Source organism: Acanthochromis polyacanthus, chromosome 2, assembly GCF_021347895.1.
Source record: "Acanthochromis polyacanthus isolate Apoly-LR-REF ecotype Palm Island chromosome 2, KAUST_Apoly_ChrSc, whole genome shotgun sequence".
Lineage (NCBI taxonomy): Eukaryota > Metazoa > Chordata > Actinopteri > Pomacentridae > Acanthochromis > Acanthochromis polyacanthus.
Window position 1 is genome coordinate 40,007,528 of NC_067114.1, and position 23,294 is coordinate 40,030,821.

Consider the following 23,294-nt stretch of genomic DNA (forward strand, 5'->3'; position numbering starts at 1 on the left):
AGGAATTCTTATGCTACAACCCTACTTAATTCCCTTCTCAGCTGTGTCAGTCCTTCTCTGTCCCTCCTTCCCGGCTTAAAACCTTTCGTTTCATGTCTTTTGTGCTGCTCCTCCTCCTCCTCTTCCTCGTCCACTGCTCTGTCCTTCCTCGCTCTCCCTCTTCTTCCTCAGAGCCCTTGGAGGAGCACCATGTGGCCCAGTTGTTGAGGTGTTTCTCCACCGACCTCAGTCTGGGCCGCCACCTGTCTCTGGACCGGGCGCTGGCCCATCACCTCCACCAGTGCTCCTACCACCTCCGCCTCTTCCGAAACTGGCTCATCTCCGGCCAGGACCCCCTAGAGTACCTCCACGGTCAGCCCCAGGCCCCGCCCTCCATCCCCCAGCCTCACGCTCTGTTCACCCCACTGCTCGCGGTTTAGTTGGGACTGTGCTTGTTCTGTGGTTGACTCTCATGCTTGGCCTCTTGGTGTTGCTGCATGCTTGCCTGTTTCTGTGGTTATGCAGATTGCAAGCTAGAGTGGTGTGAGCTGTTTGGGATTTTTGGGGCCATTTTTGCAATTACTATCCTTCCTTTCTGCAGTGGACTTGGCATTTTTCCCTTCTTTTTCTCCAGTTCATAAGGCCAAGGAGTTTGGTGTCATCTTCTTTACAATTTATAGTAAGAATCAACGATGGTTTAGATGTTTGCTAAATCTGTCACGTAGTATAGTCTAGAAAATTACAGAAAATAGCCATCACAATTTCCCCAGTCCTATCCTGTTATTTTCATATGTCTTGTGTTTCCAGCTTAGCAAACCAAAACCTACAGAGTTGAGTTTAATATCAGTCGCCTCAGAAAATCAGTAAATATTTCTAGTTTTCCAACTTGAACCCATAAATTTGTGACATTTGCTTAGATAAACCATTAATTGATCATCAAAATTGTTTCTATAGATTTTATTTTCAGATCACAACATTTAGCATCCTTTCATTCACAGTACAGTACGTAACTCTTTTCTTATACAAGAAACCGTATGCAAGTTATCATGAGGTGCAGACTTATAATGTAGATTTTGAAGCTTGTTTGTAAGAGGACAGACAATATTAACTGTAATCTGTCTGTCCCACTTTCTTTTCTTCATTTGTTCTGTTTTGAAAAGAAAACTAACACTCCAGACTCAGTATTAACAAGCTCCATAACAATGACTTGTGTATTGTACATTCATCAAAGCAGTTCCCTCTAATAAACCAGGGCAAGACAAACCGGCATCACTGTGGTGATTATGCACATTGTAGGGCTGTAACTACTGACTGTTTTCATTAAATATTTTTTCATTAATTGATTAGTTGTCAACGCTACAAAATGTCAGAAAATGGTGAAAATGTAGGTCAGTGTTACCCAAAGTCCAACATGGCAAATGTCTGATTTTTGTCCACAACCCAAAGATATCCAGTTTTCTGGCACAGAGGAGGAAAAAAAACAAGAAAATATTTACATTTTAAAAATGTGAATCGGATAATTGACTATCAAACTTGTTTACAATTGAACTAAATATTTGACAATTAATTAATGAATTAATTGACACACCAGTAGTTTCAAAAGTCAAAAACAAAGATCTGTTCCTGGTAGCATCAAGCTACGTTAGCAGCTGTTAGCATAACGGTTGAGCTGCAGTTTTAGCGTTGTTGGCGTCAGTTTTTTCAGATTATTTTGTTCATTTTATGTTACAGGAATACAAGTCTAAGTCAGTGGAGTACTGTTTTGGGATTTTTTTTTTCAGACATTGGACTAGCATATTTATTTTAAACGTAACAAACCTCTGTTCTAATACACTGCAATAAACCCTACTAAATCCAGGTGGTACACCACATGTATTTTTGTAAATTTTGTTGGAGGGACAGGATTAGGCATCGTCAACAGTGAGATTACTTTAAAGCTGTATTAGCAGACATCGAACATCATTAAAATTTGTGTCCAGTTTTCACTAATTGGAGAGAATAAACTAGGCTGTATTGTCATCTCAGCCCTAGTTTGTTCACACTAACTTCTGAGAAAAATATCTGACTATTCAGCTACATGACAAGTTGCTGCTTGTTTCTGCAAACCAGGTCAGAGAGAGAATCGAAACAGTGAATGTCCTTTAAGACCATCCACAAAAAGTTACACAGACCGATTAATCAATTATCAAAATAGTTGTCAATTAATGTAAGTGATTAATAGTGGCAGCTCTGGCACACTGTCACAGCAGAAAACATTTTCACCTTCGCGGCAGTTGGTTTTAGATTAGGTAAATTATTCTTAATTACAGCAGCAGGAGTAAAGAAGAGTTTGATTATTTTAACAGAATTGCAAACAAGAAAAAAAACTAATAAAAGCTACAAAGAGAATAGGAGGGGAGTTGGGCTGCATAATTATGATAATCAAGATTATTTGTTTGGCATGGAGAACATGATTATCAGAATTACTCATAAGTTTTACAGCCAAAATATTGTTATTGCACTTTCACATCAAACAGAGCACTGATTCCACTCTCATGTGTTGTGTTGCTTTCCTGCTAACACACAAATATTCGAATCAAAATAATATATTGTCTACCTGAACTCAGTGAATCTCCTAGAGGCAAAATATCAAATATTCATTTTACATGATTTATGTACCTTTTAGTCCCAAAACGCCTCACTTTCTGAAGTTTCCTGTTTATCGATTTTTCTTGCATCAATACTTCACACGTACAGGACCAACAATCTGAGAATATCAGAGTGGAGCCTCAAAGCTCAGTATTGTTTGCAGCTCAGAGTATCAAATGTTCAGGTATCAGTAAAGACTTGGTCCAATGCTCAGTCGTCTTCTTAGATCTGCCTGATCCAAATCAGGATGTTTTTCTAATTTGATGCTATTTCATGTACAGCTGTTTGTGTTAAGTCAACATCAAATACTGATATAATGAGACCTTTCGTGCACTTGCTTCCTCAAATACTTCAAAAGGTTAAAAAAATAATAATTTTAGCCTTTTTTTCCTGATTTCTCAGGTGTTTCTCCTTCTATAGGCAGAACTGATAGAAGTGAGATGTAAACGTCTGCACATTCCTCCCCCAAACCATTTACAATGTTGCACATAGCATCTTATTGCAGTGGGTTTCGGTGGATGTAAATGTTTACAACATGTTTAAATGACCCAACACAGATCGTTACGGCACCATTTTGATCTATCAGATCAAAGCAGACAACCTTTCATCTCTGGTTTGCACCCACATTACTGCACCTCACACCTACGTTTCAGGTTCACTTTAAGTTGACTTTAAATGCCAGTCGTCCTCCTACCTGACCTTAACCAGCATGTGATTCCTGCTTGTTTGCTGTACATGTGGCGTAAACTCACACCCTGTGCAGATAAACACAGTAGAAACGTCTTCCTCTGAGGTTTCGGGAGCTGGAGGGGAGCTGCAGTTTGATGCTTTGTGATTGTGAACGGCTCTGGTGAACTAACAGTGGATGAAGTGCTTTGGATAACGGACCTGAGCTGGGCAGATCTGAGCGCCGCTGGTAGAGTCACAGCGTCTGTGTGTCGAACTGAGAGGTTTCATTTGAGATCTGCTTGCTTTTGCAAATAGAGCGAGACGTCTGAGATGTGTAGACGTGTTTGGTATGGTGTCTTGTTGTCTTGGCGTCCAGCATGGTTTTTTTGCAACTTGCCTGCGTGGAAATGAACCATAGAGGCTGGCAGGAGTTGACAGCGGGTTAGAGGCAGGTCTTCAGAGCACCGTGCTGAGGTGTTCGGGTGGCATTGGCGCTGTAGTGCTGGGCTGCAGTTGAAGTGGTTCTGCCTGCTCCTCTGCTGACTCTATCTGCTAACTGAGGGCTGATGTGCCTGCGGGCGTCGTGTCTCTTCTGCCGCAGGCTTCGAAGGCTGCTCCATGGTGCCGTCCATCTATCCTCTGGAGACGCTGCACAACTCGCTGTCCCTGAAACAGGTCAACGAGTTCCTCACCGGCGTGTGCCAGAGCGCCGTGGATCCTCACACCAGGACCACCAGAGGTCGGAAACAAACGCACAGCTCATGTTTGTATTTGTAGACATCACAACCATCAATGTAACTGAATCTGTCTTTGTCCCTGCAGCTCTGTCAGCCATGTTCGACACGCACAACCAGCCGTCTGTAGACTCGTACATCCCACAGAGAGTCCTCTCTTCCTCCATCTCCCTCAGATCTCGTTCTGACAGACCTCCTTGGTGTGAGTATCACAGCACATCCTCATTCACACTGAGATTTGACATTTCTAGGTTGGCCCTCCTCAGTTTCAGACGTCTGGGGGTTATTTATGGAATGCAAATTGTCCATTACTATCTTTTCTTCTTCATGAAAAGCTCTTGGTCTCAGTCTGTCATCTTTTTAGACTCATTGCTCTGCAGAACCCAGTGAACCGACGCACAGCTCTTTAGTTATGGCTGGGCGGCATAACTAAAAAATACATCACAGTATAAATCAGTATAGCTGATTAATGATCATTTTTATGGCGTATTCACAATAAAAAGTTTATTTTGGATTCTGCCTTTTTATCTCAGGACATGCAAATGATAGTTTCAATGCTAATGCTGCAACATGAAACATACAATTATGTAATAAAAAAGGTTCAATGATTGATTTCACCGTGATACGCATTAAATAAAGATAGATAGATAGATAAATACTTTATTAATCCCGAAGGAAATTATACAATAGTCCGTCGCTCACATAAAGAAAGCAAGTAACAGCTGAGGGCAAAGCTGCTGCACTGAGCTGAGGTTAAAGTTCAGAGTGACGGCTGTGGACCAGGTATCACCCCACAGAGACCCTGCACCGGCCGCTGCATGCACCCAACATCAGACCTGTCAGTATTGGAAAAGACGACTGGAAAGGCCTCTCTCAGGTGGAGGTGGTAGGAAACACGGGGTGTGAGTGATTTTAGTCTGTAGTCTTGCAAGAACAAACAGAGTCGAGGTGATTAGTTCACATCAGCAGTAATGGATGGCGACGGTGGTGAATTATTAGGGATATAGTAGACTTTATGGTCTGTTTCTGAAGGAGGGAGAGTACATTTGGGTTTGTTCATGCAGCCCAACTCTGTGTTTTGTTAGGTGCCTTCATCTGATTTATTTCAGTGGAACTGCTGTACATCCTGGACAATTTTCTTCTCGATGTCTGCCACATCTCCATATCACAATCACTTCATCACCCAGGCCTAACTTTGCGTTGTGCTGTTGTAGTGTTTTTTGCTCTCTTATAGTAGTTCTGTGGGTTTGCTTTGTGTCTCTGCAGACAGCAGCGGTCCATCCAGTACAGTCTCCAGCGCTGGACCGTCCTCTCCCACCACAGCCGATACGTCCCCACGGTTCAGCTTCAGCGACAAGATCTCTCTGACCCCTCAGAGCAGCGAGGAAGCCCACTCCTCTCAGAACATTGCAGCTCAGGCGGCGCCTCCTGCTGGGTCACAAGGCCTCGACCCGACCTGCTCTGCTGGTTCAAACCCCACCGAAGTCCCTCTGACTCCAAAGAACTCACCAGAGGACGATCCTGAGCTCTACACTGCTGCCGATCAACAGTCTGACAATCCCGAGGCCACGCTGGAAGGGGAGGACGTGAATTCTGCAGCTGTGGATCCTTCCAGCGGTGCAGTTTCAGACATGAGGCCGCCCTGCTCTGCCTTAGCCGAACTCGCTCTGAGTCGGATGGAGGGCTACTGCCTCCCCGGCTCTCTGCCGGTGCTGCTGGAGCTCAGAGAGAGCAGCAGCGAGGCAGGATCCAGCTCCCAGACGCCCCAGTCTCCTGAGGGGCCCGACGAGTTCTTCGACACCCAGGAGTCCATGGAGCTGTGGATGGACAGTCCGGAAAGCCTCCCCCTTCCTGAGAGCCCTTTGGAGGTCGGAGCTTCTCACACAGCAGAGCAGTAAAGAGAGGAGCGCTTCAGAACATCACAAACTGCTGCAAACATCCTGATTCAATACTGTACAGAGCTACATACAGCCAACCAGGCATCTTATCCTCCTCCTCCTCCTTCTCATCTTCCTCCTCCTCCTCTTCTTCCTCTTCCTCCTCCTCTTCTTCCTCCTCTTCCTCTTCTTCCTCTTCCTCCTCTTCTTTCTCTTCCTCCTCCTCCTCTTCTTCCTCCTCTTCCTCTGGGCAGCTGATCCTCACACTTGGCTCTGTGTTGGACAATCATGGGACAGTATATTTGTGCTGTTCATTGCCTTTGAAAATCTCACCAGTGACACCACTGAGCCTCCTGACAGTCCACTGGTTCAGCCCATCTCTCTGTAAAACTGTACCGACAAACCGCAGATTGTAAAGTGAAGCTTTATGGTCGAGTTTATTTAGTGAGTTACTGACATTTATAAAGACATTTCCCTAAAGCTGCATTAACTGATGCTGGCCACTAGGGAGCAGAAAACTCCAAAACAAATGCTGGTTAGAGCACAACTATACAGTCAGTAAGCTAAAACAATGAGCTAAATGAGGCTGAAAAGCTGTGTAGACTTGTGCGTTTTCAGATTTCATGTATTTAGCAGATTTATTGTGGCCATAAAGATATCGATTAATGGAGCTTTAAAGGCTGTTGTGTTTCATCGTCTCCTCTTGGACAGCGGCAGTAGTGAAGTTTTAGTCTGTAGTACCTTCTGTCATATCGTCTGTCACGGTCAGGTGACAGGTTTGGTTGCATCGTTGCAGCTGTGCTTCATCACTGCGACATGAGCACAAGCTTTCCTGTTTTCTTTGTTACAGAAACTTGTAGACTCACTGCTTTTATGAGAAACAGGACAGGACCGGCAGTCAGAGAACACAGTCAGCTGATCTCATGCTCGTCCGCTGCTGCATGCTTAGATCCTGCATTTAAAAAGGTAAAGGACAGCAGCTGACTCTTCATTTCTGCCAGTTAAATGTAAATGTTGGATCTGCAGGTCAAACCGTGTGTGCACTGCTTACTGCCAAAGTCCTTAAGCCTCATCGAAGATTTAATATAATCAGTAGGAAACTATAGACAAAGTAATATTTATTTTGAAACCACATTTAAAAAAAAGTCTGTATTTTTACTACCCACACGTCAGATATTTAATTGTACCATAGCTGTTGTGTATATTTTTTTGTAAAATCAACGTCAAGATGTGGGGGGAAAAAAAATCTAAAAGCTAATCTCTTGTTTTATCTCTGAACAAACCGGAGGGGCATTTTACAGTCAATTTGCTTTCATTGTGGCAGCGGTTATGTAGCAGGAGTGTGTATGTGGAGGAGGGAGGTGCACACACGCTCCAGAAGCTATTCAGGTTGATGCTGATGTGCAATTCTGTGTTAAGTCAGCGAGGTTTCATGTTACACTGCGATGTACTGTAGAGGTGAAATACACAACTGACCTGTCTGTGTGTGTACAGATAAAGAAATGACACCAGTATGATGTATGTTGTCTTCTTGAGATCCATATTTTTACTTTTGTTGCTTCTTGCTTAAAGAGTAAATTCAAACAAATTACTTTAATTAGTGGCAGCAGCAATGTAGTTTTTTTTGTATTGTTTAAATTTTAGACCAAGTGTTTTGGTTTTTTTTAGAATTATTCACCTCGTCACTCATAGTTCAACTCCTCTCATGTACGTTTTGAATTTTGCACACGGATATGAAAAGCACTTATGAGGCTTTTTGGGTTTCTCCATTTTCTTTTATGTGTTGTATTCTTTTTGTTCCAACTTAGAAAAGCCAAATTCCACTTCAGATGGACTAAATAGTCATGCTTCGGTCTAGCTATAAGGCATATTTGAAGAGAAATTTTGAAATATTACAAAAAGACAAAACTAAATGTGAAGTAGGATTGTTTCCATTAAGAGTTTTGGAGTGAACAGACTAGGAGGCAGTATAGGTTACAGGACTATAATAAACATAGTAGAAGAAGCTGGAAACAAAAGCAGCTGGCAAATTGCCTGAAAAATAAAATGAAAAAACAAGAGAAAACGAGTTAAATTTTGGTGATATGCAAGAGAGAAATGGAGAAAAGCCTACAGGAGTTTATTTTACTTGGGGAAGTTGTAATTACAGGGTGGGGAAGCAAAAATGTCCTGTCAGGTAAAAACTACTATAAATGGGTATAACTTTTTTATTCTTTGGAATTATGAACTGATTTCTTGAAGAACACAAATTTAAATCTTTCAGAACATGTTTATTCAATATGTCCTCCAGCCATGATGAAGGCCTCGATAAAGCCTCTGAAGGAGGCACAGGCCCTCCTGATATCCTCCTTGGGGTAGGCCTCCCATTCCCTGGAGAATGCAGCCTTAAGTAAATCCATATTGGCATGAGGGGTGGCATTAGTCCTCAACTCAATGGCGCCCCATCAGAAAAAATCCAGGGGGTTTAGATCAGGTGAGCTCGGGGGCCAAATGCCTTTGGGCCAGAAGTTCGACATATTCTACTCACAGAACTTTTGGACCTTGATTGATGTGTGAGCAGGAGCCCCATCTTGCTGCCACACATAGTTGTTGTCAGGGTAGGTGGCCTTCAGCCAGGGCAAAACGGTGTATCTCAGAACACATTAGCCCCAATTTTCTGATCTGGATTGAAGAAGTAGAGGGGCATCTTATTGCCATCTGAGCCCAAGACTCCCAGGACCATCTGGAGATCTCTTGGTGCCCAAAGTGGATTGTCTGCAGGCATGTTATTTGGTCGCGGAGCCGCGAAAATTCACGTATCGAGGTATCAATGTTGAGACCCAACGTGAATCGCCCAAATTTGATGAGAAAAAAATATGGGGTGTAAGGGGTATAGGGTTGGATCACACGTAGTTGTCAGCAATGCGCTGGCTTGCAATGTTTACTTTCATGTACATCATGTTCAAATTCGGTAACACGAGAACTACCATTTTACGAGAGTGGAAGGCAGTTTGTGTAGTCGCGTGAAGGAGGACAGGGAGAAGAGGAATATGGCTAGAATTATTGACAGGAAAGAGGAGAATAGAGCAAGGGAAGTTTACGATGGGTGTCGCGTCAAGTGGAATTGGGAGTGGTTGGCGAAACCCATGAAGCTTACGCACCAAAAGCACGAGTTGGAAACGATTGGAGAGCATTATCGAAAGTTAGATGTAGCTGGGAAAGCGAGGTGCATGGTGTGCGACGAGACAAAATACAGCGACAGAGGATGCCAAGCGCTGATAGACCACATGAAAATGAAAAATCACGCCAGGAAATTGTACGAAAAGCGCTCTAACCACCAAATGCCCAGCAATTTTTTCACCCAGCGGAGGGAAGAGACGCGACAACAGGACCAAACATTCGGTAGGGTGACCATATTCTGTTTCTCTGAAAAGAGGACACACTTCCAGCTCGCGCGCGAAAAATTTTCAGTTCAAAAACCCGGACATTTGAAGGACTTTATAAACGCCGGCCGGACAGCCTCTCAAAAGAGGACATGTCCGGGCAAAAGAGGACGTATGGTCACCCTAACATAAGGGATCAGTAGTGTGTACGTGCAACAACCCAGTGGCATTGCCCCACAAGTTCCTCAACAGAAGAGGCTCACTCCCATGGTCGATGGGAAAGCACACGTAGTGATGACTTCATGTGGCTCATTCAAATTTGAATCCAGTATAAATATTTGGTTTCATCACATTAACATGACTTTGTGCTGTTTTTGGGCGGTGCCTAGAAGGTCCCATACAGACATTTTTTTTTAAGCCTTCATGTTTAAAGAATTCTAGGTGTCCGAGTTCACCAGAATGCACCAGATGTTTATCTTGATGTAAAAACTCCTCATATTCCCCCAACAGTAACAGCTGGAAAGGCATATTTTTTGGTTCACCATTTTTTCTGAGAACTCGCCTAGTGTTTGGCTAGCACACCTCTCCAGTCTCCAGGTCCGAGAGTACATGTGTAATGGTGTCGCTACAAAAAAAAACAAAGCAAAGTAAGACGTTAAGCCACAATAAACAACATTTAGTGATGTGAAGTCCTGGATATATCAAGACAAATTCCATGCAGTGTTCCAGGTTTGGTTACATTCATGTGTAAGTGAATTGGCGAATTGAACTTCCCCAAACAGCAGCAACACAATAATCTACCTACATCTACTGACATAACTCCTCGAGACTTAGTAGAACGGATTAATCCAAAGTGGATCAGCACCATGATCCACATTATGTGCTTCATAGTTGAGTAAGAAAACCGCAAAACTTGAACAAATGAAACCCAAACTATCCCCATGATTGGATGCCTGGAGGTGTTAAATGTAATTTGAGTGAAGTGATCCTTTAAAACCTTTTAATCATTGAGGTGAATCATCTCATAGACTGTTCTGTAATCTAATAAAGACCTCCCTGCTGAGATTTGGCAGATTGAACACTTTGAGAACCTTACATGCTCTCTTGTGGAATATTTGGCTCTGTTGGACAAAAGAGCTTTTGTTTGGGCACTTGCTACTGAACTCTATACCTTTTCTAGAAATAATGATGTCCTAGGAAGAAATGTCCACCTGGAGTAATGTTTTCTTTGTGAGACGGATCATTTTGTACACGATGTACTACTCCCATGGAAGTTAAAACTTCAGATGCCGATATTTGAATGTGCTTTCTAGTTAGGATTTTATTTTCTGCCCTCAAAGTGTTAAAATTTAAAAGAAAAACTAAAGATTTGAATTAAAGTTTCCAAATATTTCAAAAGGATTGGTGCAGCCTCCAGTGGCTAGCGGACTAAGTGGTAGTGGTTAGCACTTTCGCCTTGCAGCAAGAAGATCCCTGGTTCAAATCCCGGCCTGAGCCCGGGATCTTTCTGCATGGAGTTTGCATGTTCTCCCTGTGCATGTGTGGGTTTTCTCCGGGTACTCCGGCTTCAGTCCAAAAACATGCTGAGGTTAATTGATTACTCTAAATTGCCCGTAGGTGTGAATGTGAGTGTGATTGTCTGTCTGTATATGTAGCCCTGCGACAGACTGGTGACCTGTCCAGGGTGTCCCCTGCCCTCACCCGAGTCTACTGAGATTGGCTCCAGCACCCCCCGTGACCCTAGTGAGGATAAAGCGATGTATAGAAGATGGATGGTGCAACCTCAACATAGGTGGTTTTGATGTTGGCAGAATTTAGCACTTACAAAGTAAGTACAAGTTTTCAAGTTCTTTGTACTGTGCTGAAAAGTAAAATTAGAAAGGTACTTTGGTTTGTAATCTTAGGAGCTTCAGTTAAAAGCTTCTAGACTTCTGCTTTAGGTTCTTGAAGACAATTAGCCTCATGAAATGTCTTCAAGAACCTAAAAGAGAATTCCTATTGCTTTTAAATGAAGCTCCTCAGAAAACCATTACCTGGATGACTGAAAATCTACACAGACGTTTACAGTGGAAGAAGGTCTGCCAGCTGTGTGAATGTCATTTCTTGGAGAGGACATGGCAACGGATTGGAGGAAGTCGGTCCGGTGGATGCAGTGTTCTGCTGGGAAACCTTTTAGTCCTACGTACATGTAGACTTTACTTTGTCACCTACTTAAACATTGTTGTACACTGTTTTGTGGCAGCTGTGTTCACCGATGGCCTCTTTCAGCAGGATAGTGGTCCCTACCAGACTACAAACATTGTTCAGAAGTGGTTTGAGTTTTAGGTGTTGACCTAGCCTCCAACTTCCCTAGATCTTAGTCCAGTCAAGCATCTGTGGGATGTTGGAAAAAGGAGTTGACTTTTAGAGTTAGAGGATCATCTGCTGATATCTTGAAGGCTGGAACAACAGGACATCTTCAGAGGTCTGGGGAGTCCAGACTTCAACAAGTCGGAGCCGAGGATCTTCACAATATTCGGAAGGAGATTTTCCTTCTGGCTGCAGGGATTTGCTCAAATGCAGCCACACAAGCACCAACAGGCGAATCCAAATTCCTCGTCTTGTGGAAGTTCAACAGTGTTGAGAGAGTTTGAGGAGGCAGACAGAGACACACTTGAGACTCAGATGACTTCAGTTGTGAGTAAAGTTTTACCGATATCAGGAGAAGTGACACCAACAGAGCAGCAGGACATGCAAGCAATGCCAGCATCAGTTCTGAGGATTCTCTCTGATCTTTGGGTCTCTACTGTAGTTGGGAAAGGGGTCAGATTTAGATTGCAAACCAATATAGAGACAACTAGTCTGCTTAGTCATGTCAGAGTAGACAGTAGCTAATCTCCTGCAGCCTGGCTGTCTAAAGGCCGTTATGAACTTAGAAAGGAGAACGAGTAGCTTTTCCTTCACACCTTGTATGTTGTGTACATACTGTGTCATTAAAGCTGATTCTGATTAATGCTCTATTCAGGCCAGTCAAGTTCTTCCACAGTTAACCAGGAATATGGTTTTGTGTAACGGTGGTAAAACAGGGAAGGGATGAACATCAATTGTCGTCTGATGTTTTTCCGCTGCCGCATGAAGAGGCCTGAACCAGGAAAGTACATGACTGATTGTGAACAGAGGCGTATATCTTCTTTGTGGTAGTACTACTCAGCAGCTGAAGTCAGTATGACTCAGCTGAGTAAATCTGTCAAAGGTAAATGTGCCTCGACGCCCGGACTCAGCGTCATCACTGTGTTCTGTCGCTGTAAAGGCCACAACTGAGCAGCGAGAGTGATGCTGAGGCCGAGTGGAGGAGGGGAAGCTGATATTTCTGCTGGTTAACCGGGAACTTTAGCTGTCTGATAAATGTAGTGGAGCAAAGAGAGGAATATTTCTCAGAGCTTCTTGTCGAGTCAAGAATGTTCATTTTTCTGTTAAATGTCCTGCAGGGTTGAGGTCGGCTGACTGAGGAGGAAAGTCCACAAGAGTAGGTCTTTTTTAGTCTTCAGGTTGAAGCCTTGAGGTGTTTCTGGGCTCATTATCCTGCTGGAGATTCAAAGCAGAGGCTGGAGAATGTCTCTGCAGAATGGACGTCTTCTCGGTCAGGGTGAAGCCAGTTAATTTCAGGAAAACCATCTATTTAATTCTCTGCTGGTTTTCTCTTAATATTCATTTTCATCTTACTGCCACTATTCGATAACTGTGATTTATCAGTAAATAGGACTTTTTTTCATCATCCACTGTGACATGCTACTTTGTCTCAGCCCACCTGAAGCATTTTTCCTAGTTTCTCCTCTTAAAATGTGCTTTCCAGGCACTCTTCTTCCTCTGAGGCACGACATAGCCTTCTTTAAAACTGGCTTTAACTGATAGGACTCTCCGTCTGACAGATACCGGTGTTATCATGGACTACTAGGATCCTCCTTCACCTTCTAGTGAGTTCAGTCTGTGTTTTAGTATCCATTCTGATCATTTATAAACACAAACTAACCACGACAATGTTGGCGATCTCTTGCTGGTGTGTGATTAAATGCATGTAACAAAGTCCTTTTGGAGATTCTTGAACAAAAGAGAACATGCAGTAAATGTAGCGACAGGGTGGGATTTCTAAATCTAACCAAGTAGTTTTGGTGCCTAAACTTGAAACTTGAAATTTTGTACAAATAAGTTGCCAGTGGATGTCAGCACTGTTAACATGACAGTAGAATCTAAAATATTTGCCCTTCATGTCAGAACTTTAAAAAAGTTTCCACACCATTACACTTCCTAAATATTTCCAAATTTATATGACAATCTGACAGATTTTTGCACTCGGTATACTGCTGTTTAGTTCATAAGCTCAGTGTAAGCAGCTGTTGAATGAATGTAGTGGAGTAAAACATGATATTTGTCCATAAAGTGTAGCATAAAAGTAAAAAGAATTAATAAATGGAAATCGCAGTTGAGTAAATCTGTTTGATCACATGTAAGCTACTGAAAAGCACAATGTTGTTAACCGGCATCGTGTTAGACTAAATGTATTCGGTTGTTTTCCTCCTCTAAAGAAAAGGGAAACTGTCACATCTGTTCTTCCTGCTGTTCTCCACCCTGATCATGTGACCTGAGAGGTGATGTCATTGCAGCATCCATTCAGCAGCTTCACAGCCGGGTTTGTCCTGCAGCTTCCAGCCAGTATCAGCTTCACAAACTCTCACCAGCTGAAGCTCCGCGGATCACTGGCATCTCTGTTCGCCTTGTTTTGCATGACAAACGGCTCATATCGACGCTGACGCCCTGCACGTCTCTGAGCTCTCAGACCGTTTAAAAGGAGACAGGACAAAGAACACACTGTTGCTATGTCTGGAAATCTCTGTGGGGTTCGACCCATTACATCACCCCCTAAACTGGTATCTGTGAGGCCTCTAAGTGGGGTTCTGGACCATGGAATGGGTCAGAGAATAAGTCTAAGGGTTTGTTAGAAGACAAGGAAGATGGAAAGAATGAGAGGGATTGGTACTGCCGGGGTTGTGGCTGGACAAACATTTTTAACCCATTTCACACCCTTTTAGGATGTTGTGTGAGAAAGAAACTCTGTGTATAGCTGAAAACCAGTTTGTTTGGACTGTAGGATTTCTTTTACTTCTGTTTGCATTTTATTTTCCTTTGCTTATGCACCTTAAAAAAACCTCACAAACAGTCGTGTATGACTGTAACAGCTACTCATTTGCCAAGGCTTTTATTGTGTTGATTTTGATAGGGATGAGTATTGTTAAAAAAAAAAAAAAAAAATTAAAAAAGGGACACTAGGCAAATTGAGAGGAATACATTAAATAACCCAAAGCAATGCTTATGTGTTGCAGGATGAAGAAAAAAAAGTTGATATAGGTATGATTGAAGCTGGTGAGCTTATAAATATCTAAAATTTTATTCCAATTTACACTGTAATGTGATGTAATTATGTATAAAAATGATTAAGACTCAATTATAAAAATATATTCATTTTTTTTGCCTTTTGAAAAATGCTAATTTTATTTGTTGGTGTCCCATTTTGCCGGTTGTGTAATGTTCAGCTGGGATGCTGTCAGTCTTGTTAATGGAAAAATATGTTTTTGAAGATCACAAAGTACATGCTGCATTAAAAGAATTCAAATTTCTAAACTAAATCAAACATAATTTCTCTTAAGTCTTAAATGCGTGAGTAATTAGACCCTGCACTCTTCCAGAAGTGAGTCAAAAATGACCCGTATAAGAATCAATGTGGTTTTACGCCTTTTTTTTGTCATTTTAGTTAAGAATAATTGGTGTTATTTGTTTGTGTTATATATTTTTGTCCACACAACAAAGATTTCATGTTTGAAATATGTTTATTTTTCACTTTCTAGCAGATAATGAACATTTTGATAATTGAAAAAGAAGAATATTACAGAACAGCAATAGAAGAATGTCAGCACCCATTTTGCAGACATGTTTCCACTCTTTTCCTCTAACTGTTGCTGCTCTCCGTCCCTCCAAGTTTGTGCAGCACCTCTTGTATGATATTACCAGGGAGAAAGAGCTTGGGGTAGTAAAACAAATGTCACAATTTCATTAAAAGTATAAAAGATAACTTGAAATTTTAAATGAAATGATATTATAAACATGTTTTTTGAGGTTTAGCTGGAAAACAAACTCATAAAAGCTTTTCATTAAAAAGATATTGCAAGAAAACGACCTCACTGGGTCATTTTTGACCCATTTATGCATCTAAGGGTTAAATGTGTCATCAAATGGGTTGCTGAAACTGAGAATAAGAAATGCGACCTTAGCCATGTTTTAGTTCGCCTACTTAAAAGGAATTACTACATCCAGCTACCTGTTTCACACTCCTGCCATGTGTATGATAGGTTTTAAAAATTGTAGAAATGTGAATAAATTGGCATAGCATACTAATACGCTAAATATTTATTTTTAAAATCAACATATTCTCAGCAAAGTTTAGATTGTAACATCATAGAAAATGTACTTGTGGCTGTTGAAAACTAAACTACACACTTCAGAGCGGTCAGACTTGGCCGTGAAACTCCAAATACTTTATAATCAGAGACAGCAGATAAATCTGATGCTTCAAACACGATTAATAAGGGAGAAAAGTTGAAGAAACTGCATTCTGATACATAAATCTGTTTTCATTTTTCCCTAATCTTTGATTTTTGCTGAGATATTGGATCACTGTAACATTGATGGAAATGACACCAAGTTTAGAGGGAAAAATCACTATTTGTTGGAGCTGTTTAACAATTCATATACATCTGAAATATGACCCAGGCTACACACTGATTTTTAGAAGAATTCAAAACAGGTCAAAAATCACTGGTTCAATATTTGACTGTTGTGTTTTTAAAGCTTCTTTGTGCAAAATCTAAATCTTAAAAGTATCTAAAGCTGTGAGATAAATGTAGCTGAGGAGGAAACGCACAATATTTCCCTTTGAAAAGAAGAAGAGTGGAGGTGTAAAGTAGCATAAAGTGGAAACACTCACTGGTTTTAACAAAGAACACATTAATGACTTAGAAAGGCAAAGAAGAAGGAGACATTTTTCTTCCGTAAATGATGTCTTTATTGGTCTTCACCACACTTTGTCCCTTTCAACAATAAATCTGTTTTCTATTTGACCTTTTTAAGCATTTTTAAAGAGAGATAAAGAGAATATTGCACTTAAAACAAGAGATGAAAGTAGAACCATGAAGCAGAAAAAGGAGGAGAAAAAACGATCACGAGGCTTTCTTTTACAGCACAGCACAGCCAGGTTACATGTGCCTCCTCAGCTTAGCTTCTTAAATATACATCTTTTAAAATAGCATTTCTATGTTAAGTCTTCAGCTATTACAATACAGGAGAACTTAAAAGGTTACACATGCACGTACAAGCAGGGCTCACTGGAAACCAACAGTCTTTATGATGATTTGTTTCACGGCAGTCTGAATGCCACAGATATTATATTTTTTACTCTTTTTTTTGTTATTGTTTTTTGCACAATACGTAAAATGCAGCAGTTAGTAGGTGTGTGTTTGTGTTGATTAAGCGTTGTCTGGAAAAAAGAGGGTGAATAAGAGGAGATAGATAAAAATGTACTGACATGAGTGTCCCTCACGTCTGGCAGTCTGGGTTTTGAGTGGTGCTGATATTGTTATTATCCTTTACAGTGATGCAGTATTTAATAGGAATGCAGATTACGCTGTCGTGTTAGCAAGTAAACACCCTGTTCATCTAAAATCCAAGAAGCTCAGCAGGAAATATGAACCTTAATTCCAACATCACACTCAGTTTGTGAGTTTTGTTGCGCAGAAATCATAACGGGACCGTGTGCAGACGTGTCCCCGCACAGAGTTGTGTGATGTATTTCAGGTTGTCGCTGTGATCGATGAGTCAGATGTACCGTATGATGCTCAGTAACCAAGGCAACCAGGAGATCAAAGAGTCCTCCACGGAGAACGTAAAGGTAATCTGCATCTTCACATTCAAATCAGTTGGAGTTTCGGGCTCCACTTTTCTTTTTTCTTTTTCATTAAAGAGCCTTTATGTGCATGCATCCGTTGCACATGCATCGCAAGATGAGTCGAGGAAGTTAAACTAAATGTAGATCTGGATTGTGGATCATAAAATAGCAACCCTGGTGAGGCTTGTTGGTCCTTATAATTGTGAGATTATCGGTTTGGTTCCTGGTTAAAATCTCAAACTTATCAAAATATAAAAATCATCGATCAGTCAATCGAATTAAAACACATCTACACATAAAATTTTAAGTGATAAAGTGAAAACAACCACTCAAGAACACCTGAAAGTAATGGAATTTCCCGGTTAAGTCGACGCAATCGGGGCGAAATCTGCAAAAAGCGATTGAAGTTTTGCACACTTGTGCTTCTTTGAGTGGCAGCTGGAATACTGAGTTGGTGCTTTAAAAGTGCCGTTTTGCGCTCACTATGTACAACTCAGACCTTGTGCGCCGACAAATAAACTTCAGAGGAGACCAGCTCAACTGAGCCGTGACTTTTCTGCAACTAATACGCAATTCTTTTCCTTTCCAGCGTAGCAGGAGAGAAAGGCACATGTGGGTGACAGTCTACCATCAGTCGAACCAGCCCACATCTCTTCACTCACCAATCAGTCTCTCCTCGCGACCACATGTTCCTGTCGTTGTAGTGGAATACATTCTTTAACACAGCTTTTTAATAGACGCAGATATGAGGTTTGCTCTTCTGTATATAAAGATATAAACAGGTAGAATCCAAATGGCAGATGATGATTTTCTCTTTTTCTGAAGCACCGCCTCTGCCTGCAGCTCTCTACATGACCTCTGTGACGATATGTTAACTGGAAATACATTGAAAAAATACATCAAAGACTACATTATAGAGAACTTATGTCAAATTCACTGTAAGAAATAACAGCCACTGAGAAATCCTCACGGTAACGATTGATTTTCACTTTGAGAGAAGTGTAGAAATATCAGAATTCACTTACAATACAGATTTTGAATATGAGCTCCCCTATGCGACGGAAAATATACTCAAAAGACATATCACGAGGACTGTTGGGATCTACTTCTTCTAGTTCACTATGTCAGTGGGAGGCACAAAGTTCAACACTGTCAATGTTTTTTTAAAAGAGACAGAAGAAAGAAGTAAAGTTTTCTATCTGCAAAATGCTTCAAATCAATCTTCTGGAGCTGTGGGAGAAGGTAATTTTGTGGTTTGTTGCTGGCTTTTATGTGTGCAAACTTGTGCTTCAATTTAGGCCAATTAGTAGAAGAGCAGCCTAGCATCAGCTTTTCATGAATTGTTTTACAGTAAAACGGGCATGTTGTCTCATAAACAAAGAAGCCTTTGTTTCACAGGGTGTGGAGGGGGAAAAAAACTTACAGAACAGAAAAACTGTTTTTTTGGCCTTTTTCAGGACTGAATATTAATAATGTAGTGAATAATTAAAAACTACCTTGTAATACAAATGGTGAGGGCCACGACAAGCTTATAAATGAATAAAAATCTAGAAAAAAAAAATAGACAGTTATCCAGATCTGTTTCTGCTGTCCATACTACGATGCCCAGAGCAGAGACAAATTTGCATATCAGGCTATAGAAAGGAGGAATTAAAAACAGATCTACACCGGGGAGGCCAGTAGGAGGGAGAGAGGGTCTTAAAACTCAATCTTGCAAGCTGGGAAAGACTCGTCCTGCATGACGACGGTGCTGCTGGAGGCCAGAACCATGATGTTGAGCTCCTGCTGCCGCTCGTGCGTCTGCTGGTACCAGTCGCGGGTCACCTCGGTGTCGTGGGTGGGGATCAGCGTCACCTGAGGGAGAGGTGAGAAAGCAGAATATGTTATGAAGTGGATGGAGACGGGTGACATTTACAATCTACACTGATCAGCCACAACATTAAACCACTAACAGGTGAAGCAACTAACATTGATTGTCTTGCTACAAAGGCGCGTGTAAAGGTGTGATATACACTACTATTCAAATGCTTGGGGTCATCCAGACAATTTCATTATTTTCCATGAAAACTCACACTTTTATTCATGTGCTAACATAACTGCACAAGGGTTTTCTAATCTTTAATTAGTCTTTCAACACCGTTAGCTAACATAATGTAGCATTGGAACACAGGAGTGATGGTTGCTGGAAATGTTCCTCTGTACTCCTATGTAGATATTCCTTTAAAAAATTCCAGCTAGAATAGTCATTTACCACATTAACAATGTGTAGACTGTTTTTGTGATTAATTCAGTGTAATCTTCATTGAGAAATAACTGCTTTTCTTCTAAAAATAAGGACATTTCTAAGAGACCCCAAACTTTTGAACAGTAGTGTACATCAGGCAGCTGTTGGTTCAAAAGTTGGTTCTTGAAGTTGATGTGTTGAAAGCAGGAAAAATCTGAGCAGCTTTGACGAGATCCGAACAGTACATGGCTGAACAACTACATGATGCATTGCAAAGCAGCAGGTTTTATAGGTGCTCCCAGTATGCAGTGGGTAAAAACGTTCGACCCTTACATAAGAAAACCTGTCGCACTATGTTATCTCATTATCATGTTTCTATATTGGGAAAAACAATCTCAAGTGATTCTAAGCCCCGGATGCAGCAATGGTGCCCCTACAAGATATTGACAGGTGAGCTGCCTTGGTTGAACATTTACAAGCAGGAAGTGAGCACTGTCATTAAAATGGCGAAATCAGTGAAAGAACCAAGCAGTGCTGCTTTACTGCATGATCAAAATCTTCAAATTTTGTAACTTTCAGCATTTAGAGTGCTGTGCAGAGGATGCTGTTGTTTACCTAGGCAAGGTGGATTCTGATGTTTACTTTTTTCTCAAGAAGGCTGTCTTTAAGGGGCACATAGTGTGGTCATTTTCAGCAAATTAAACAAAGTCTCACTTGTCCCCACTGTATGTAGTACTGTAAAATATGGTTCATTTCACTATGGCTGTATAGCATCTGGCCTTATGACTGTTCTATATGAACTGTTTTGCTCTGAAAACCAATGAGCTGCTGCTGTTCCCACCCCTTTGGCGAGGAACAGCCAGAGCTGTCAGTCACAGCTGAAGATAGATGACTATTAGTTAGACATAACATAGCATAGTGACTGTGTTTTCTGTGGGAGTGGTAATTCATTCAAATTCTTGTAGATGCCCCAAATCAAATTTTTTCTGCTGTGGCAAGCATTCTGTTAGGTTTATTGACTTTACATTGATTAAGGGTGACTACAGTTAGTCTGAGTGTATAGAGATCTATAGAGACAGTCGTCTGAAACATACCCAACCCTACAGTCAAAGTTTACAATCTTAAAAACATAATCTTTACTATATGGGTCTCAAATACTATAGAGTATTTGAAAACACAACATGCAACATCAATAATTTAGACGATATTTGACAAGTTAACCCCAGTTGAGATGTAAATAATACCTGTAGGTTTGATCCCCACTGAGCTTTGCCGTCCAGCAGAGCATCAAGGACTCCTCTGCTTGGTTCACCACTTGCTCCGTCGTTCCCGCTCACCACGTAGTACGCAGAGCGAATGCGCTTGAAAAACTCTTGGTCCACGTTCTTTGGCACTGCAGTGGTTGGGAATGTAGGCCAAGTCCACATAAATGGGGAGGCCAGGAGCAGCTGCAGATGAAGACTTCTGAGAACCTGGGTAGGAGAACAAAACAAAACAATCACTATCATGCATCAACAGTTGTCTCACAAAATGTCTTTTGTGAGCTCAAACAGTTCATTTCATCCATATCCTCACCTGAACTGCTCTTGACGCCATTAGTCAGCCCTTTGCCAGGGTTGTAGCTTGATCTGGACAGGTCATCATCTTTGAGCCCTGTCCATCTGACAAACGAGACATACGTGAGCTTTGTCTGCATCCTTCTTCTTCAGCGAGGCACTGCGAGGCGACGGCATCTGTTTGACAGGCATTGGAGACTTCTTGCGCCTTGCTGGGGATGCTGATTTGGTTTTACTCGAAGCTTTCTTTAAGCCCTTGGCTTTTGGCTCTTTCTTGAGAGAGCCATTATCCAAAGAGTCAGGATCCACCATGCAGACATCTGGGCGTGGGGGATGAGGGTAAGGGTCCATGAGGGGAGCAGGAGGAGGGTCATGGCTCCTCCTGGATGCAGAGCGATGGCTGCCTCCTCCCACGGCTATTTATCGATGGGCATGTAGTCTGCATCCTCATCTGAGTCCATGTTACCTTCACCAGTGGCTGAAGGGTATTCCTCAGTACCTGGAGGCACATCTGAATCTGACTGAGAGGCTAGAGACTCACTGACGGAGGTCGGCGGAGTGTCCTCTGTGGCCAGACCCAGACCTGCCGACATCCCACCAGCCTGGTGCAGTGAGCTACTGTCCCTGCCGTGGGACTGGTGATGATGGGGCTGCTTGTGAGCCCTTCTCTTGACGAGAGGTCGTGTTCATCACCCTCCTGCGACTGATCACTCCTGCGGCCTTGTTCGTCATCATCCTCATCGCTGGACAGCTGCCGCATGCAAGGGTTGATGAAGGAAGGTGAGAGGTCCTCTTTGCGCTGCCTGAACTCGGAGGATGAATATCCAGGAGAGGTGCGGCTAGTGTAGGAAGAGGTAGCTCCCATGGGTGCATCCTGATCACTGTCATCGTCATCATCATCCTGCCCTCCTCGGCTGCACTCCTCAGCGTAGAACGGTGAGCGGAATGGCTGGTCGGTTGAAGAGAGTTGAAAGTGGGCGGCGGGATGCTCTGGCTCCATCTCACACTCCTCTTCAAACTCATCATCATGACGGTAATTGAGGAGGGGAGTCTCCAGGCACCATGCCCATCTGAGGGCTTTGGGATTTCCCATTCGTAAGAACTCCTGACATAACCTGCTGCTCCCTCTCTGGACTCAACCTTGGCTGGGCCTGATGCTGCAACCCCAACTGACTGCTGCTCCAACAGGGAGGGTGGCAGCTGCTCCAACCTCTGTGGGGCCATTGCTGTATCTGGCTTGCTGGCCTGGAGAGGTGTGGGCATGTAGGAGCCCAGAACATCTGGAAGAGCTCCAGCTGTCTTTTCAGTGACAGGTGGAGCAGCAGGCTTGTCAGAGAATGACAGACTGCCAGCCAGGCCACCAGAAGGAGAACCTCCGGGTCATCTCACGCATGTAAGCCTCTTCATCCCCTCTTCACTGCTGTCAGTCTCCTCAAAGTAGTGCTTGCCTTCTATGTCTGGTCGAGGTGAGGAGGTGACACCAAACAGAGCAGCACTGGCCGCCTCTTTGTCCTTAGAGAAGTCTGAGAGTTGAGAAAACGGCCCTGCTGAGGCCCCATAGCCAGCAGCTGTGTCCAGCTTGGTCCCTTCAGGCCACTCAGGCTTTATAGAAGCATTCAGACTGAGGGCCCTTGTCTGTAACTCCACCTAATGAAGCTGTACGCTCATTCTTGTCTTCAGTGACAGCAGTGGATGAGAGTGAGGGGAACATTTTGACTTCTTCAAACGGGCTGAGGGGGGAGAAACGAGCTAAACTGGAAGTAGACTCAGCCGTGGTTGTAGCTGTGATTTGTTTCTCAGAAACTTCCAAGTAGTCGTCTTTGGCGCCAGCTGAGCTTGAGAATGGAGAATCCATAACAAGGGAGTGTTCATCTTTAAAGGAGGAATACTCGAAGAGAGGCTCGGCAGAGGCAGGCGTCTCCAGCTCCTCTCCGAACTGACGGCTGGTAGAGAGGGATCCCGAGGTGGAGGAGGAGTAGCTGTAGGCTGAAGAGGAGGAGTAACCAGGGCCAGCGGTGGTCGTGTACTGGAAGCTTGTGTCCAATGATTTCTTACTAAGAAGGTCTGGTGTCTTCTGTTTCTCAAAGTCAGGATCAGCTCTGTCATTCTGGTAATAGCTGTCCTCTGTTGATTTCAAAGTGAAATCTTCTCGTCCTTTGTCTGTGGTCTGACTTGATAAGAATGACTCTTTGTCGCTGCCTCCATACGGGTATTCAAACCCTGAAGAGTAGCCAGAGAATCCTGTAGCCCCTAAATCCATTGCCTTTCCACTGAAGGACGAGGATTCAGTTCT

The 23,294-nt window shown here is 42.6% G+C and overlaps 2 protein-coding genes across 9 annotated transcripts in view; one reads left to right on the forward strand and one right to left on the reverse strand.

The window, feature by feature from the left end:
• ppip5k1a (diphosphoinositol pentakisphosphate kinase 1a) overlaps positions 1-7,404 on the forward strand; it is a 47,676-nt gene extending 40,272 nt beyond the window's left edge. For 5 of the 8 annotated variants that reach the window (XM_022197399.2, XM_022197400.2, XM_051937918.1 and 2 more), the window contains 3 exons: positions 3,878-4,015; positions 4,099-4,212; positions 5,277-7,404. In XM_022197399.2, coding sequence (XP_022053091.2) covers positions 3,878-4,015; positions 4,099-4,212; positions 5,277-5,908 — 884 coding nt within the window. In that variant the 3' untranslated portion in view covers positions 5,909-7,404. Of the gene's footprint in view, positions 1-171; positions 352-3,877; positions 4,016-4,098; positions 4,213-5,276 lie in introns of all 8 variants that reach the window. The other 3 variants (XM_022197397.2, XM_051937902.1, XM_022197398.2) reach the window with 1 other exon arrangement.
• An 8,914-nt stretch (positions 7,405-16,318) lies between these two features.
• Positions 16,319-23,294, reverse strand: part of map1aa (microtubule-associated protein 1Aa) — a 75,677-nt gene continuing 68,701 nt past the window's right edge. Inside the window, 13 exon segments of the mRNA XM_022197404.2 lie at positions 16,319-19,075; positions 20,690-20,833; positions 20,835-20,917; positions 21,021-21,095; positions 21,098-21,130; positions 21,133-21,420; positions 21,423-21,677; positions 21,680-22,040; positions 22,042-22,077; positions 22,079-22,372; positions 22,374-22,411; positions 22,414-22,606; positions 22,608-23,294. Of these exon segments, the coding sequence (XP_022053096.2) occupies positions 18,920-19,075; positions 20,690-20,833; positions 20,835-20,917; positions 21,021-21,095; positions 21,098-21,130; positions 21,133-21,420; positions 21,423-21,677; positions 21,680-22,040; positions 22,042-22,077; positions 22,079-22,372; positions 22,374-22,411; positions 22,414-22,606; positions 22,608-23,294 (2,643 nt within the window). The 3' untranslated portion in view covers positions 16,319-18,919.